The sequence below is a fragment of the Canis lupus genome, chromosome 31 (genome assembly GCF_011100685.1).
Source record: "Canis lupus familiaris isolate Mischka breed German Shepherd chromosome 31, alternate assembly UU_Cfam_GSD_1.0, whole genome shotgun sequence".
Taxonomy (NCBI): Eukaryota; Metazoa; Chordata; class Mammalia; order Carnivora; family Canidae; genus Canis; species Canis lupus.
This window is the reverse complement of record NC_049252.1, coordinates 33,128,052-33,145,217: the sequence shown is the minus strand read 5'-3', so window position 1 is coordinate 33,145,217 and position 17,166 is coordinate 33,128,052. Positions and strand designations below refer to the sequence as shown.

At 45.2% G+C, this 17,166-nt stretch overlaps 1 protein-coding gene across 7 annotated transcripts in view; it reads left to right on the top strand.

Moving 5' to 3' along the window:
* The window catches only part of ERG (ETS transcription factor ERG), a 186,046-nt gene extending 175,960 nt beyond the window's left edge, over positions 1-10,086 (top strand). For 5 of the 7 annotated variants that reach the window (XM_038581499.1, XM_038581501.1, XM_038581502.1 and 2 more), the window contains 3 exons: positions 571-627; positions 1,323-1,370; positions 8,112-8,632. In XM_038581499.1, the coding sequence (XP_038437427.1) occupies positions 571-627; positions 1,323-1,370; positions 8,112-8,632 (626 nt within the window). Of the gene's footprint in view, positions 1-570; positions 628-1,322; positions 1,371-8,111 lie in introns of all 7 variants that reach the window. The other 2 variants (XM_038581504.1, XM_038581503.1) reach the window with 1 other exon arrangement.
* Positions 10,087-17,166: the final 7,080 nt, after the last annotated feature.

Here is a 17,166-nt window from a genome sequence, read left to right as displayed (position 1 = left end):
TTAATGCATAAAATGTTTGTTCCAGTGGCAGCAAAATGCAACTGATCTTTAAGTGCAATGATTCTTTTTCTGCTGGGGTTATACCTACTTCTATATTTTTATAACAAAAAGAAACAAATGATGTGTTTCAACATGGACAAAGGCAAGTGTCATGAGATTTCTGCGCACAGATTAAATACTGGGTGATTTCCTAATCTTGGCCATGTTTAAAAGTATCCCTAGCTTTATTTTCCTAGTGATTTCTCTTTCTGTTTCATTTAGACTATGATTCATTTTCATTGGTTTCTCAAAAGAATTTTTTTTTTTTTTAGTTTCAGAAACAGTGCTGTATATTTTTTAAATAATGGAAGTGTCCTCTCTTTTTATGTCACAATGTCAATGTTTGGTTTCATTACAAAGGAAATTTTCTTGCTGTTAAATGCTGCTTATAGGACTAAGATGTTATGTATAAGAGTAAGACTATTATGTTAATAACTAAGATAATGGATAGGATGGTAATATAACAGCATCAAAGACTAGTGGCCAAATAGAAGCTACAGCTAACTCTGTCTTTTGTTTTTGGATTTTCAGCTGCTCAACCATCTCCTTCCGCAGTGCCCAAAACTGAAGACCAGCGTCCTCAGTTAGGTATGTTTCAGGGAACATCCTGCTGGCCATCAAAAAAGAAGTTGGTTTAGTAGCATATTTCTAAAATGTGTTACTTTCTAAATGAAATCAATGGAATTTTGTCTTCTTTTTCATGGTTCCATGTATAAAATGTGGACCAAGTCATCAGTCTTTTCACTAGAGATAACTTGAGATTTTGCTAAAACATTTCCAAAACCTATGCAGTAAATATGGAAAAAACACCCTGTGGCACACAGGCTGTGTCTTTGTGACAAATGAGTTCTTTTCATTTCACCTTCAGGTCATGTGCAGCATGCCAGCATTTGTGCCAGGCCCAGTGTGGAGCACAGTAGACGGCTGATAGTGCCAGTGTGCTGAACAGCACAGGCAACGTGGCCCCCAGGCCAGGCCAAGTGGGGATGTAACACGTTTGCCCAGTTTATGTCCAGGGATGGAGAGTGCCAGGTGTCGGGAGCTCTGAGCCAAATCTGTGCTTGGCCACTAGCTTAAGAGGCCTTTAACAAGAAACTTCTCTCAGATTCCATGTGACATCTTATTCAATAAAGGAAGTGGTGCTGGGTAACTTTGGTGTGTTCAACTCTGAAATCTGGAAACGCAAGTGGGTCAGCATTATGCCTGTAGTGACATCATACCGAGTCATGACTAGGTCTCTGAGATTTGACTTCTTTTTTTTTTTTTTTTTTTTTTTGCTGTAGATCCTTATCAGATTCTTGGACCAACAAGTAGCCGCCTTGCCAATCCAGGTGAGATAATGCTGGTGGTTTTGCTCCTTATAGAGTTACCTTTTTGGCAGTGGCTGTTTTGAAAGATGAACTTGTATTGGTGAGAAATCCCTTCAACAGAACAAAGTTGAGTTTTAGATCTCACTGGATTATTTGCCAAAGTGGAAAAAAATGGGTCATGTTATAAATTAAGACTTTAGCTTCAGCAAAGAGCAGTATCACCTAATCTAAGCCCTATTGGTTCCCTTGGGCTGCCATAACAAAATGCCACAAATGGAGGTTTACACAACAGACATTTATTATCTCACAGTCTGGAGGCCAGAAGTCCAAAATTGAAGGTGTCAGGTGTCAGGCAGAGGCAGGGTTGGTTCCGTCTGAGGACTGTGAAGGACGGATCTGTTCCAGACGTCTCTCCTTGGCTTGTCAATGGTCATTGTATCCTTGTATCTCTTTTACCTGTCTCCTCTGTGCATGTGTTTCTGGGTCCAAATTTCCCTTTATAAGGACCCCAGTCATATTGGATTAGAACATACCCTGGTGTTAGTTTCACTTGGTCACCTCTGCAAAGACCCTATTTCCAAACAAGGTCACATTCTGAGATCCTGGAGGTTAGGATTCCAGCATATGCATTTTGGGGGAACACAGTTCAGCCTATCACACAAACTGATCAAATAATATCTTGAAAAGGAGAACCTTAACTACAACCATGAGGCATCAGACTTAGGATCATCGTCAATGAATAGCCTGTTTTTGAACTTAGAGGCTAGCACCAAGTGCGAGTCCCTAATTGGCCCACTTGTGACCCGTACCTTGCCAGGGATCATCACCTGTCATCACATTTCAGTGCCCACCGAACTGTTTTATTTGTTTGTATTCAGATTAGAACCAGCTGTGCTGGCATCAACTTCAGAAATTCATGGCATATGCTGTGTATTCTCAACAGCACATTCAAATGCCAAGATGACACAGGCATATTGCAAGTACAAGCTGGAATGTATATTTCCTAAACACTGAGGCCCAAACAGGGTTGGAAACCGAGGAGTCCAGATTCAATCAGCATGCATCCCCACAAGGGAATCTATATTTTGAGAACATGAAATATCATCATTATTGAGTGTCTTGAGCTTTGGCATTCAATTTTAGGTACCATTAACCAGTTCAGCAAATACCTTTTAGGCATCTGAGCAGTTAGAAGGGGCTGTTTTGTTTACTACTGCACCCTGGGGACTGGACCAGGTGCTCAACCATTATTTGTTGAAGAAATGAATGGCAAGGAATAAGGAGATAGCATCCTTGACCCTCAGGGACCTTATATTTTGGCAGAGAAATAAACATGGGTGATGACAGCCCTGTCCACTGTTCATGGAGCCACAGGTGCTTGTCTCTTCAGTGAGCATCCAACTGGTGGCCAAGGCGCCTGGGTCCCTGGTTCCCCCCTCATCCCTATGACCGCTGCATAACTGTTCAAATAAAAATGATTACTATGTTTTGAGATGACTATTATCAGTTGTGCTTCAGGAAGACTGATCTGGCTGCAGTGTTCAGGATAGATTAGAAAGAGGAAAGGCCCGGAAGCGGAAGCACTCTGGGGACGTTAGTACAATAATGTGAAATAACAAATAGCTCCCACCCTGTGTAATGCCTGGGCAGGCGCTCCTGTGTTGGCGCCGCCACATGACAGCCCTGGCGGCTCATTATCTTCATCCTACAGAAGAGGAATCAGAGGTCCAGAGACATTAGGTAACTTTCCCTGGGTCACACAGCCAATAAGAAGGGAGGTGGGATTTGAGCCCTGACTCTTTGTCTCCAAGGCCTGGTTTTATTTCCTTTCCCTACATCACCTCTGGATAGGCAAGAGGGAGGAGGCACTGTTTGGAGAAGGGACGCCAAGAGAGTAGAAGGGAGGGGTTTCCATTTAGTTCAACGACTCTTTAGGCGCCAGGAAAACATCTCGGTCCATAGTGGGTCAGCAGCTCAGGACTGGCGGGTGAAGACTGCACTTTGTATCACAAAGACCATCCTCACTGGCCCTGGGGAGAGTAGCAACATCCCCACCTGGGGCTGGAAGGTAAAGATTTCTGTCCCTCCGTTTACAATGAATTAATTAGACCTTCTCTCTCCATCTCTCCTTGGGCCACACGTCAGTTGTATTCGTGTGGCTTTCTCCCCACAAACCGGAATGTCTTTTATCTTTCTGTGAATGAGAACATCTCTTCCTGTTTGATTCTGTTTTCCCATTCTCTGGTAAATAAATCCTTCATTACTGAAAATTGCTGCCTTTGCTCTTTGTACCATGCAAACTGTTCTTAATCATTTTAAATGGAAAGGTGACATCATAGTGTATAAATGTGCAAGATCATCACAGCATCTCAATGTCTCAATGAGAGTTATTTGATGTGCATTGGATGGGCCGTATTTCTCCTGCTGAGAGGTATGTCCCTGCATAATTAGGACAGGGACCACATATACACCACGCAGCAGCTTTATGTCGCATCAGGATGGCTGCACATCTACTGTAGCTTCTCTAATGAACTGAAGTTGCCTTTCCATGAAAAAGCATTTTCTCAGGTGGTGTGCAGGGGCTCCCTCGATGTTAACTGGATGCTTTTTAATGATGGGCATGAAATGTATCCAGCTTCATGCATACCCAGAAACCAATGTTCTGGGATGTTTTGCCATTTGTTAGAAGGTAGGAGTGTCCAGTCTCCCACTGGGAACCTCCCAAGCTCCAGGCCCAGGGAAGGGACAACCTGGAGAGGAGTTAGGAGTGTGGAGGTGTGCGCAGAAACTCAGACCTGAGAGCAATGGTTTATGCTGTGATTTGGCGTCCAAGCTTGGAGGCTGGGTTTCAACCCTTGCTGACCTTGGACAGAATAAGTCAGAAATCGGTCTGTTTTCTGGGCTCTAATTTCCTCACCTCTACAATGGGCTGTCAGATGAACCGATGGGGATTAAAAATATCAAATGTTCAGAACAGTGCTTGGCACATGGTAGGCTCTCAGTGGCCTCCGGCCAGCCCTGAGAACATGGTTCAAAGTCCTTCACAGCCAATGAAGGCTGCATGGGGGGACATTTGGCTTCCTTTTTCAGCTTGTAGCTATAGGCAAGGTGTGTGCCTCTCTTTCAACTCTTGATTTTCAGCTCAAATTATGATAAGACCCCCTCATGATTGAGTTTATCCTCATAGTGACCCAGCCAGATAGTAGCATTGCAGTCACCCCCAGTTTACAGATGGAGGCACTGAGGCACAGAGAATTGGGTGAGTTGCCCGAGGTCCCATGTGTGCCAGCACCAGGACTCAGCAGAAGCGGCGATGATTCCAAAGTGGTGCTTCCGACCACCCTAGTGCCTTGCACTCTCCTAAGTCTTGTGTGAGCCACACCAAGCCTGGGACACGCCTGCCACCTGGAGCTTAACATGGTGGAGGGGCCAGGCTGTGTGCACCCGTTTCTCTGCAGCGTGCCCAGCGAAGGGTCCCCAGATGGCTGCCACCGTGGTGCCTATTGGGCCCCTCTCTGCTTTCTTTGCCCTCTGTTGGGAGGTGGCTGCTGTGTCCTGCTCTGGGGATCCCCACCCCACTGGAGCCACAGCTGCTGAGTCATTCCCAGCCCTGCTTCTCCGTGCTTTAGAAACCTTTTAGATATTTTGCCTTTTTCAATTCAGTCGTTCTTTTTTGCTACTGTTATTTCTCTTCTTTTAATTGCATTAAGAGACCACTTTCCTTCTAAAAATTAAAGGATTGCATTCATCTATTCCAGGCTGCATCCCTCCTCCCTTCATCCCATTGGGCTCTTCTGGGGGTGGGCAGCTGATATCTTTGTGTTTCTAACCAGTCCTGGCTTTTGGGTTAATCCTGGACAAAACCAGGGCAAAAGTTGCTACTCCCCTCTGATGTTGCAAGGCTGCCACCCAGATAGGGCAAGAAAACAGATGTGAAGGGTTTTCCGGAAGGAAGGTGAGGGACCAGAGGGAGGTGGCAGGGCTGCTGGAGGGCAGATCCCAAATGTTAGAGCTTCTCTTCCACTGGTTGGCTTGGCCAGTGAGCAACTCAGGCCCCTCTTAGGCTTCCTATCCTTGTTTTGGATTCCCTATTAGATGTTCTGAGATGTACCTTTATCAAAATGTTACTGTTTTAATAAACTGCTTTTGAAATTTGTGGCCACAGGGAACTTCATTAATCTACCATTGGCTGAGTTCTCAGCAGCCACAGTGTATCCTTGACAATTTCTGCACAGCGAGAAAATCTGCCCTATATATATATATAACAAATTTTGTTATGAATATTACATTTAATGATTAATAAGCTTGATATCATGTTGTATTTTGTAACATTTATTTATACAGGAGGCAATTTTGCATTTTTGCATTTGTTCTCAGGTTTGGAAGCTGATGAATTTTGTTTATAGATCTCTTATTTTCATAGACCCTTGAAATGCTCAGAGGCCTGAGCCTGGCTAATGGGTAACATGGTCTAGTAAGAAATTGCTCATCTTTGAATTTCCAGCCATGAACTTAGGTCCCTGACTTCCTCCTTCAGGAGCAGGAGAGATAGGAAACCACTTTTGTCCACTTGTTCTCCCATACACGTTTACAAAGGAAGTAGGCCAGGGATAGATTCCTAAGAACAATGCCAAGGTTTGAATAAATACCAAGTATTTTTCTGGCTATTTAGGAAGGTCTGTGTATTTATGCAAAATCTGTGGAACTGCTCTCTCTGTGGGAGAAGGTTGACAGTGAATATTTATTTTCAGACAAGTCTATGTGTTTACATTAAAGCATACATTGGAATGTTAAATAAAAAATCCATGTTTTTCCCTATTCCCAGGTCCTATATGGAATCTTTTTCAAGTAGTAATCCTTTGGTTACAATATCTATACTAAAACCATATGGTTTTCTCATACCATTCTTTGTATTTTTTAAAATGCATATTAATAAGATGTTGGGGGCAACAAAACTTGATTGGGAACAGTTTGAATATGTGGTTCGGAAAAAGCATACGCTTCCATTGAGATGAGCGACAAGCTGTTAATATATTTCAAATGTGTTGTGAGACTGAAAATGATAATTTTCCAGAACACATTCAGAAAAGGCTGACCTTTCTCACGATGCTATTGTATGGATGAATTCACAAACATACCCATTTCCATGTAGCCAATGCGGAAACAAGGATTTACGAGTTGGACAGTTTATATAGGGAGCTAGTGAGAGGGGAGGATTTAGGAAAAAAAACATTTATAATTGACCTTTACATGACATCAGTTCCCTGAAGAGTTGCCAGTTAAAGTTACCTTAATCATTTTATCACATCTATTGATATTTACTGATAGTGTAACATAAAGTAATCTTTTTGGTATAAGCCCAAGGCAGTGCTGTAGCTGGAGTTTGGGGGAAAAGACATGCCTCTTAGTTGCTTTTAAAGCTTCTAAAATCTGTTCAGCACATCTTAGCTTCTCCTGGTGCTCCAGATTGCTGTTGATATTTACATGCTTCCCTCCTGTGGGGAGCCATAAATCATCTTAAAGTAGTGTAACATGGTGGCTAGAATCTTGGGCCTGGGTTTTTCTCGGAATTTAATAAAACCTAAAAGCCACATCCACATGTCTCCAATGGGATCAAAAAAATTCTGACCGTGCACCCCCAGCTAAATGAGATCTCACTGATGAAGCTGGAGTCTTGCTTGGTCCCCCCGAAATGGCTTGCAGCCACGCACCACTGCCGTTCTTCTTCTGGAAACTCTTCTGAACACAATTGGCATCGCAATGCAGGGGCAACACGTGGATTTCCGTTACGATGCAGTTGCCTAAGTACTGGAAATAGGTGATCTGGTTTGAAAAAGAGCCAACTTTTTTCTAAACTTCCTCATTCTGAGTGGGTTAATTCTGTTCTAGGAAAAGTTTTGACAGAATTGCTTTCTGGGTGCCAGCAAAATGTTATGTTAGAAATAACGGTGTTTACTTCCATTCTCTATGTTTTTCCATAAACTTTTAGAAGTTCATTTCCTAAATCTGACTTTTATTATTTTACTTGACCTAGCCAATATAAATGGTATTAAGTCATTATTGCCATCGACATAATGGCACTTTTTGCCTCACAAAATAGGAAAAATAAACGCTTTTGCCTCTGAAACGCAAAGTTGACTTGGCTAAGGAAGGAAGTCAGAAATTTACAACCTAAACTTTGTACCATAGGAATTCTTTGCATTTTATAAAGAACTTGGATCTGTGGATCCCCCTGATAGTCTCCAAGGATCCTCACCCCGGGTCAGATCCCCTAGACACGGAGCTTGCGATAAGGATATACTTGTGCAAGTGATCAGTTAAGTGGAGGTTTTTGGGAGAGAGGTGGCCATGAAGCAGGATAGTGCAGGGCTCAGGCTACGGGGGCTGGTGGCCTTAAGCAGAACCTTGCCATGGTCTGGTCCCACGAGGAGCTCTGGAGTTTGAACAGCATCACAGAATCAGCCCCTCCTGGAGCAAGGAGACCTGCCTCTGGCCCATGGTGTCAGCCCCTCTGGCCATGGGCTACCTGGGGTGGGTGAAGCATCTCCTGTTCAGCCAAGGCCAGTTTTCTGGAGAAGGGGGAGGGAGGCCTTGGGACAAGAGCTGTGGCCACCCCCAGCAGCTAAGGGATGGGTGCGCAGGCCAGGTTAAGGGGATTTGCATGGCACAGCACCAGCACCCACTTCTGTCGCTGGAGAAACAATGCTGTTAGCTCAGAGCCTGTTCTCACTGGTGTCCCGTTTCCTTTTCCCACCTCCTTAGGGAGTGGACAGATCCAGCTTTGGCAGTTTCTCCTGGAGCTCCTGTCAGATAGCTCAAACTCTAACTGCATCACCTGGGAAGGCACCAATGGGGAATTCAAGATGACCGATCCTGATGAGGTTGCCCGGCGCTGGGGAGAACGGAAGAGCAAACCCAATATGAACTACGATAAACTCAGCCGCGCCCTCCGTTACTACTATGACAAAAATATCATGACCAAAGTCCATGGGAAGCGCTATGCCTACAAGTTTGACTTCCATGGGATCGCCCAGGCCCTGCAGCCCCACCCTCCAGAATCATCTCTGTACAAGTACCCCTCGGACCTCCCTTACATGGGCTCCTATCACGCCCACCCACAGAAGATGAACTTTGTGGCTCCGCACCCCCCGGCCCTCCCTGTGACATCATCCAGTTTTTTCGCCGCCCCGAACCCCTACTGGAATTCGCCAACTGGAGGTATCTACCCCAACACTAGGCTTCCAGCCAGCCATATGCCTTCTCATCTGGGCACCTACTACTAGAGCCCTGACGGAGGCCTTTCCCAACAGCATACGATCACCAAGAAATTGCCACAAACTCTATTGGAGAACGTGAATCAAAAGTGCCTCAAGAGGAATGAAAAAGCCTGACTGGCGCTGGGGAAGGAAGCCAGGGAAGAGATCCAAAGACTCTTAGTGGGAGGGGATTACTAAAGTATTACTACAGGAACAAAGAGGATGCTACAGATGTAATGTACATGGACATACCACATGTGGACCAAGCTTATAAGAGACGTTGTAAGTAGAAGCATGGAGTCACAAGGACAAAGTGCCAAAGAAAGTGTTCTTAAGGAGTGTACAAACTCCAGAGAAGAGTTTGGGGTCCTGCTCATGCAAATGGGGAGGGGGGGGTGAAAGCAAAGCAATAGTGGTAACACGGTCTTGACCTAACATACCATTGAAATGTCATTTTAAGAAAACTACCTGTATTTAAAAATAGAAACATATCAAAAATTTGAAAAAAGGACGAAAGAAAGAGAAAGAAAGAGAGAGACTGGCCTGTGAACAGATGGCCATGTGGAACTCAGCAGCACTTGCTGTTTGGGGTGAAATCCGATTCATTCCATTGGGTGGAGAGCCACCAGCTGTCGCCAGCTGTGAAGGTGACCCAAAGCTGCCAACCCCTTGACAGCATCCTGAGAACTGCAAGCCCGGCAGGGCGGCGGGGCTGCGAATGTGTGTGCGGACAGCGAGCGAGTGGTGTAGACGGAGGGCTGGAGAAGGTGGAAGAGGAGGGAGCCGAGGAGGAGGCCACAGGGTGGGGAGAGACACTTGTCAAGCAGTAGAGACTGGACTTAGGACAGTACGGAGACTGGAGAATCGAGTGGAGGAGACTTGCGGGTTCATCGGTCAGTGTTCTACCAAACACAGTGTTAAGAGGAAGAGTACCGCACGGTGGAGGAGGACGGGAGGGGGACGTAGTAGAATGCAGAAACAAAAAATATGCATCTCTCTTTTTTTTTGTTTGTTTGTCAAAAGAAAATTTTAACTGGAATTGTCTGATATTTAAAAGAAACATTCGGGACCTCATCATGATGTGGGGGCTCTGCTCCCCACTGGGTCAGGTAAGAGGCGGCCTTCTTGGCTGCTGCCATCCGAAACCACCTAGGCATTGGGTTAGGCGGAGGCTCCGGTTTTCCTTTTGAGTCGCGAACGCTGTGCGTTTGTCAGAATGAAGTATACAAGTCAATTGTTTTGTTTTGTTTTGTTTTGTTTTTTTTCCTTTTTATATAATAATTATATAACTTATGCATTTATACACTACGAGTTGATCTCGGCCAGCCAAAGATACACGACAAAAGAGACAATCAATGATAGAATGTGGCCTTGAATTTTAACTCTGTATGCTTGATGTTTACAATATGAAGTTATTAGTTCTTAGAATGCAGAATGTATGTAATAAAACAAGCTTGGCCTCGCATGGCAAATCAGATTTACACAGGAGTCCGCATTTGCACTTTTTTTTTTAAGCGACTAAAGTAGCCTAACAAAACGCGTGCTGAACTTTGGGTTTTGTGTTATAATTTTGTTTCGTCCAGGAACTCATGCGAGGGCGAGCCAAGCAAATAGGATGTTTAGTGCCCAAACGGCCTTGGCCTCTCCAGGTCCTTCTTGCTCACTTTCTCTTACTCATTCCTAGCCTCTCCTGGAGCAGAAGGACCAAAGGTTTTGCGTTGGGACCTCCATATTTGCACCCAGAATGGAAAGAGGCATCTAGCGCTGAGGTTGTGACAAATTCCAAATAAGCGCCTGGTCACAAGTCACCCTGAATTCCTGCTGTGATCATGTTTGTTGAATGGTGAACAAGCCACTGCTCTTAATGCTAACTGCATTCCTGTTGGTCAGTAAAGCTTCACGGATAGCCACAATTTCTCACTCTAAAGAAATAAGCGACAGCTTCTGAATTTGCCATTTGGCTTCCCTTTCAGAGGACCTCGCCAGGTCTTCCCACACCAGGAGGACCTGGGTGTCCTGGTTTGGGATTCACCAGTCTCCAGACACTGTGATCTAAGGTCGACTTCCCTTGACATCTTTTCTGTGTGTCACACATGCCTCCCAACCTTGGCCAAGGTGAAGGCAGTTTCAGACACTGAGCAACTTCTTAGCCTGAGTCAGTTTCTGAATTGGCCCATTTCATAGCTGTTTTGGGGCTTGTTTTGCACTTTGTAATCCTTTTGCTATGATTAAATCAAGTTGCCAAACCTCTGTGCTATGGATATTTTGGCAGTGGTCTTTAAAGTCAGTAGGATCTGATTACCGAAGCTTCAGACACTCTGCATTACTTGGATTAGAAGGAGTCCAACCATCAATCATTTTGCAGCAGTTTGGGAAAGGTCCATAAAGTGCCTGTATCTCCTTAGGGAGAAAAAATAAATAAAAGCATAAAAGTTGGCAGCTGGGGTGACCCAAACTTTTCTAATGGAAAAGATCGGTCATCTTTATTTTGGAATGCAAAGCCAAGGACACCTACCTACATTCTGCATATAAAGATGAGTTTACTTGAATCACCACTCAGTTCCACTCCTTCAAGATTATATCATGAGCAAAATAATAAAAATAAGACCTGATTATCATACTCAGTTTTAGCAGATGTTTTCAATTAGGTTCTCCAGCACGCCCCTCCCCAACCCAGATTATTAGCAAGCTTTATGACAAGCATGAGCAACTGGGATAATTTCGGATAACATGATAATGCTGTGTTCTCTCAAATAAATAATTCTTAAATTACATCTCAAAATAACATTAAGTCTCTGCTCCTGACTTTATCTAACTCCAGAGCACTCTTCAGTTCCGGTTTATAATTACGTGAAGAACCTTTTCTCTCTCTGAGGCTCCCCTCTCTTGGTTTGCCCTGATGCACCCGATCCCTGCCTGCTATCACTTCTCTTGGCAAGAGATCTGTCCACTCTCGTCTTCAATGGTCTTCGGGGCTTTTTCATTAGTGGAATCCCCGCAATGGACTTTTGGGCACTTGGTAGCATCCCTGCTCTTCCCAAATCTCAGGCAAGACTTCATTTTTGCCCCCAGTCTGATGCCTTTGCCACATCGCAGAGGGTCCATGGTGAAGTCGTCTGGCAGGACTGATGCATTCGGAGGAGTCGCTGCTCCTCCCAAGCACCTGTCTGAGCCATGGAAGCACCTGTTACCGGGAACAAGGGCCCGGAGGGGCTCGCCTTGGATGGTGGGCACAGCACAAGCTCCTGATGTTCTGGAGCTCTGGCAAATAGGAAAACACAGATGTCCTACAGGCCCCCAAATGGGCCTTTAACTGTGGACACAACATGACTTTTTTTTAAAAGCCTGGTTTAATTGGCTCTCATCACCCACTCAAATACAAGTTCTGGGATGGCTAATCAAAAATAAAAAACACTTTGGATTACTCAAAGTTACGTAATTTCTGTTCCTTTATTTTCACCTTGATTTTTTAAAAAAATTGCTAGAATGTTTTTATATCAAATGAGGAAAAGGTTGACTGTAGAAGTCAAATATTAAAAGTAACTAGAACCTCTTTGTTTATCATAGAGCTGTGATTCTCAAAGTGAGGTCCCAGGTCCAGCATTATCAACCTCACTTGGGAACTTGTTAGTCATGGAGATTCCCAGGCCCCAGCCCAGACCTCCTGATTCAGAAACTCTGTGGGCAGAAGCCCGCCATGGATTCTGACAAGCCCTTCAAGTGATCCTGGTGCGTGCTGAGATCTTGGAGCCACCACAATAGAGAATCTTTGTGTGTGATGTTCAGTGGGAAATCTCAATCCTGTACAGGTTTTACTGTGGCCACATGAAAATCCACCATCGGGGAAGCCAGCAGACTCTGGATGTGTCCTCCTGAGTTATGAACCCTCTGAGCAGCTCTCCTCCCTGCTGGCAACTTGCTCCCATGTGTATTAGTTATCTACTGCCCAGGAACACATGACCACAAGCCCAGCAGTTGGAAGCAGTTCACATCTATTATCTCGCACTTTCTGTGGGTCAAGGGTCCAGGCACAATGTAACTGGGTCCTCTGCTCAGGGTCTCACCAGGTGGAAATCAAGGAGTCAGATAAGATCGTGATCTCATCTGAAGCTGGAGTCCTTTTCCTAGCTCCCTGGGTGTCGCCAGAACTCAGATCCTTGCAACTGTAGGACTGAGGTCTCCTTTCCATACTGGCTGTCACCCTCAACTCTTTGGGGCCAGAGTCCTCACCACATGGTCCCCACCACAGCAAGACAGTTGCTTCTTCAAGGCCAGCAGGAGACTCCCACGTTGAATCTCTTGGACTTCTTTTAAAGGCTCACCTGATTAGACCAGGCCCACCCAGAATAATTTCCTTTTAAAAAAATTAACCCAAACTCAGGTCATTAGATGCTTTAATTATATCTGAAATGGTCCTTTTGTCATAGAATATAACCTAATTGTGGGACTGACAATCCATCATATTCACAGGTCCTGTTCACGTTCCAGTAGAAAGAGTTATGTACACCAGGGCATGGGTTCTTAGGAGTCAAATTAGAATTTAAACAAAAAAGGTTTTATTTATTTATTCATGAGAGGCAAAGACACAGGCAGAGGGAGAAGCAGGCTCTCTGAAAGGAGCCTGATGTGGGACTAGATCCCAGATCTTGGGATCACACCCTGAGCCGAAGGCAGACACTCAACTGCTGAGCCAACCAGGTGCCCCTCAAATTAGAATTCTGTATACACACCATGGATATATGGCCTGTCTTCTAGCTTGTTCTAAGCATCTCTGCCAACCAAACCTCCCTAAAATTGCCCAATAGACCAGCCACAACTCAGAAGCCTTGTATATCTAAAGCCATGTGTTCCCAGCCCTCTCCCACTGCCAATGTGGATCTCTTTCAGCAGGCCTTATGGTCTTCATCTGACCAATCTGGAAAGCTTTACCTTGAAACTATAAGGGTTAATGCTAACTGCTCAGCAATATTTACATATTCTTTTGATTCTATCTAAAAAGCAACCCGTTATTTCTATATAGAAAGAACATGCCTACTTTTATAACTTAAAATTTTTATTTTAAACTAATTTTATAAAGCAAAATAGCTTCATTCATTTTCTCATAAAAGTGTCTCACAAAATATTATCCTGTCAAGGCAAGCCATGATATTATTTGGTTGTGATTTGTGCCAGAAAAATGTTGAATTACAGACTTACGGAGGAAGCATGTTAAATATAAGAACTTTATAAAAAAACATAGAGGAGTTTTTCATGTTCCGTAGACACACAGCATATTTCTTAAGGAAAATAATACAAAAATGGTAGCCAAATTTCATTCTGAGAGGACTTGATAAAATGATTGTGAGACTTTACAAGGTCATGACTGACTGAATGACATGGCCAAAGATTACTCATCAAGAGATCAAAACTCATCTGAAAGGAAGTTTCTAGGGACAGACTCCAGGTCTCTGTCCTTGACCTTACTGACTCATACCTTTCTAGGAGGAGGGCATAGAAGGTGCACTGAAGACAACCCCGATAGGTTATTTGATGAACAAGTTAGATGAGGACAACTGGTTATATGATGAATGCAGGATCTCAAATAGCAGGCTGAAGGAACAGGGCAAGTCTAACAAACTTGCTGGGACTCCATGTGAGCACCTGCATTATGTCAAAAACACCCAGGAACAGAAGCACATGTGAAAAGAAACAGGGTCTTGCTGATATGCAAGATAACCAACATTTAATGAGCTAAGGGGCAGACACCATCCCAGGTACCTCAAATGCATTATTTCATAATGCATTATTATCCTTCCAACTGCCCTCATAATACACATTAAAAGTAAAAATGCTGATACTCAGTGCTGATAATTTACTTTGCTTACCCAAGATAAGAGAATGAGCTGATACTTGTCCCCATTCCATCTGACTCCAAGACTTCTGCTCTTAATCTATTTTTCCCCATGATTGCCTACACTTATGTTGCATTTTCTAAAATGGATTGTAAAAGAGGAATTTTTATTTCATTTTGTCTTTTTTAAAGATTTTATTTATTCATGAGAGAGAAAGAGGCGGAGACACAGGCAGAGGGAGAAGAAGCAGGCTCCCTGCAGGGAACCTGACACGGGACTCGATCCCAGGTCTCCAGGATCACGCCCTGGGCTGAAGGTGGTGCAAAACTGCTGAGCCACCCGGGCTGCCCTATTTATTCCATTTTGAAGTGATTCCAATATTTCTGAACATGCACTTGCCCAGGGACATAGGCCAGCTAGAGCAAGCCCATTGGAGAGAGACGGGAATGAAGGAATGCAAGACCATGCCATGGAGCGATAACTGAAGGCACTGTTTGGTGTCTCTCATGGGAGCTGGGTTACATTTATGCTTCATCAATTCAGGCCCCACATGGTGGGTGCATGGCAATCTCAAGCCGTCAGTAAACGTCTCCAGCTGTGTGCATGAGGGAACATCCAGAAAGGTAACGTCTGGACCAAAGGTGGACTCAGCAGAGATGCCCACTGGCCACAGTCAAGGAAGAACCCTTGAGTTGAGAAGCTGCCTACGGACTGGCCAACATTGGCCTAGAAGTTCCTGGATGTGGGTGGGTGTGCTCACGAGGGACCTTGTCGCAGACGTTTAGCAGCACTTGGTAAGGGGACTACTTGGCTGTGGAGGACTTTTTTCGCTTCTATGCAATTGGGGTTCATGTCCACAGGTCAGCAAAGAGACGCAGGACAGCTCAGCAGTCTCTCTCTCCATCGACCTCACTTAGTTCTAAGGGCATGAGCACCCTGGGGAGTGAGGCGTCACATGGGCGTGAGAATCCTCCCAAGTTCACTTGTGACGTGGCTCTGTCCCCTCAGGGTGCCTGGCACCCACTCCACCTGGAGGTCACAACACATCCTACCTGCCAGGCCCCACAGGGCCAGGGGCAGCTGTCTGCAGGGACTGCAGCACCTCCCCCTCCTTCCCAGGGAGGACAGAAGAGCAACCCCGCACAGCACGTGTCCCTGAAGGCGCACACCCTGCGGGGTGGGTCTTGGCCCACTCAGCATCAGACGCGGCGCCGCTGGAAGCGTGTCAGGCCATCCCACAGCAAGACAGTTGCTTCTTCAAGGCCAGCAGGAGACTCTCATGTTGAATCTCTTGGACTTCTTTTAAAGGCTCACCTGATTAGACCAGGCCCACCTTCTCACTGCCAGAAACCTGTAGAGTGGAGAATAATTGTTCCCTCTCAACAGTGGAACCAGTCTCAGCTTGGTCAGTAGGACACTTCTCCTTAGAAGAAATCCCTGCTCTCCTATATTTCTTTTTTTAAGTAGGCTCTAGGACCCGCCCCCCCAAAGGGTTTGAACTCAAGACTGGGAGATCGAGACCTGAGGTGAGATCAAGAGGCCCGCCGCTTAGCAGGCTGAGCCACCCAGGTGCCCCTCCTGTGTTCTGATGTGACATTCTGCACATGTCTGTACTTCTCCTGCACTCACGTGGCCCAGAGCATCGCCAGGTGGGATTGTGCAGTGGTCCCTGGGTGTGAAGCCAGCACTGTTCATTCCATGCTTGCAGTTAAATTGCTTCATTCCAATTAAGAAGAAAACACTCAGGTGTTCTATGGCATTCGCTCAATTAAAGCTGAGCACTTGTTAAGATCCTTTGTTCAATTTTGCACGACTGTGAAACAGGAAAATGGGGATTTCAATGAGGATCTGTCTGACTCTAGGTGCTGTTCTACCTCCCAGAGAAAGCTGAATGAAACCCGTGTGGGGCTCCCCTTCAGCAGGGAGTCTGCTTCTCTCTTTCCCTCCACCCCTCTCCCCAGGGCATGTTTGCTCGCGCTCTTTCTCTCTCTCTCTCAAATGAATAAATTTCTTAAAATCTTAAAACAAAACAAAAAACAGTGAGTCAAGTGAGAAATAGAGGCCAACCGAGCCCAGGATTTTGATGCTTGCCAGGTGCACTTTCAACCACCCACTGCCGCCCCTTCAGTGCAGGAACTCCATACAGAAACGTTATGAAGCAGCAGCTGTTAGTATATGTACACAGCTGCTGACCTCTGTGTGCAATGATGCATACCTATTTTTTTTATACAAATACCTGATCTTAACTGTCATCATCTCGGGATCCCTGGGTGGCGCAGCGGTTTGGCGCCTGCCTTTGGCCCAGGGCGTGATCCTGTAGACCCGGGATCGAATCCCACATCGGGCTCCCGGTGCATGGAGCCTGCTTCTCCCTCTGCCTGTGTCTCTGCCTCTCTCTCCCCCTCTCTCTGTGTGACTACCATAAATAATTAAAAAAATATATTAACTGTCATCATCTCATTCTTTCAGCTCCGTCCAGGATGAGGTAGCTTCATTTGAGCTTCCAAAGATTCTTGAGGGGAGAATTACTGAGAACAACATGTAAAAGAGATAAGAAGGGTTCTAAGACAGGAGGAAAGTTGGGAGGAGATTCCCCAAGAATGGGAGACTATGGTCTATGGGATTCACAAGCAATGGGGACTTATACCATCATGAATGTATAGGCCCTGGAAAGTGACAGGAGTTCAGAGATGTGGCTGAATGGTGCTCCGAGGGGGCTGCAGCCCAGTC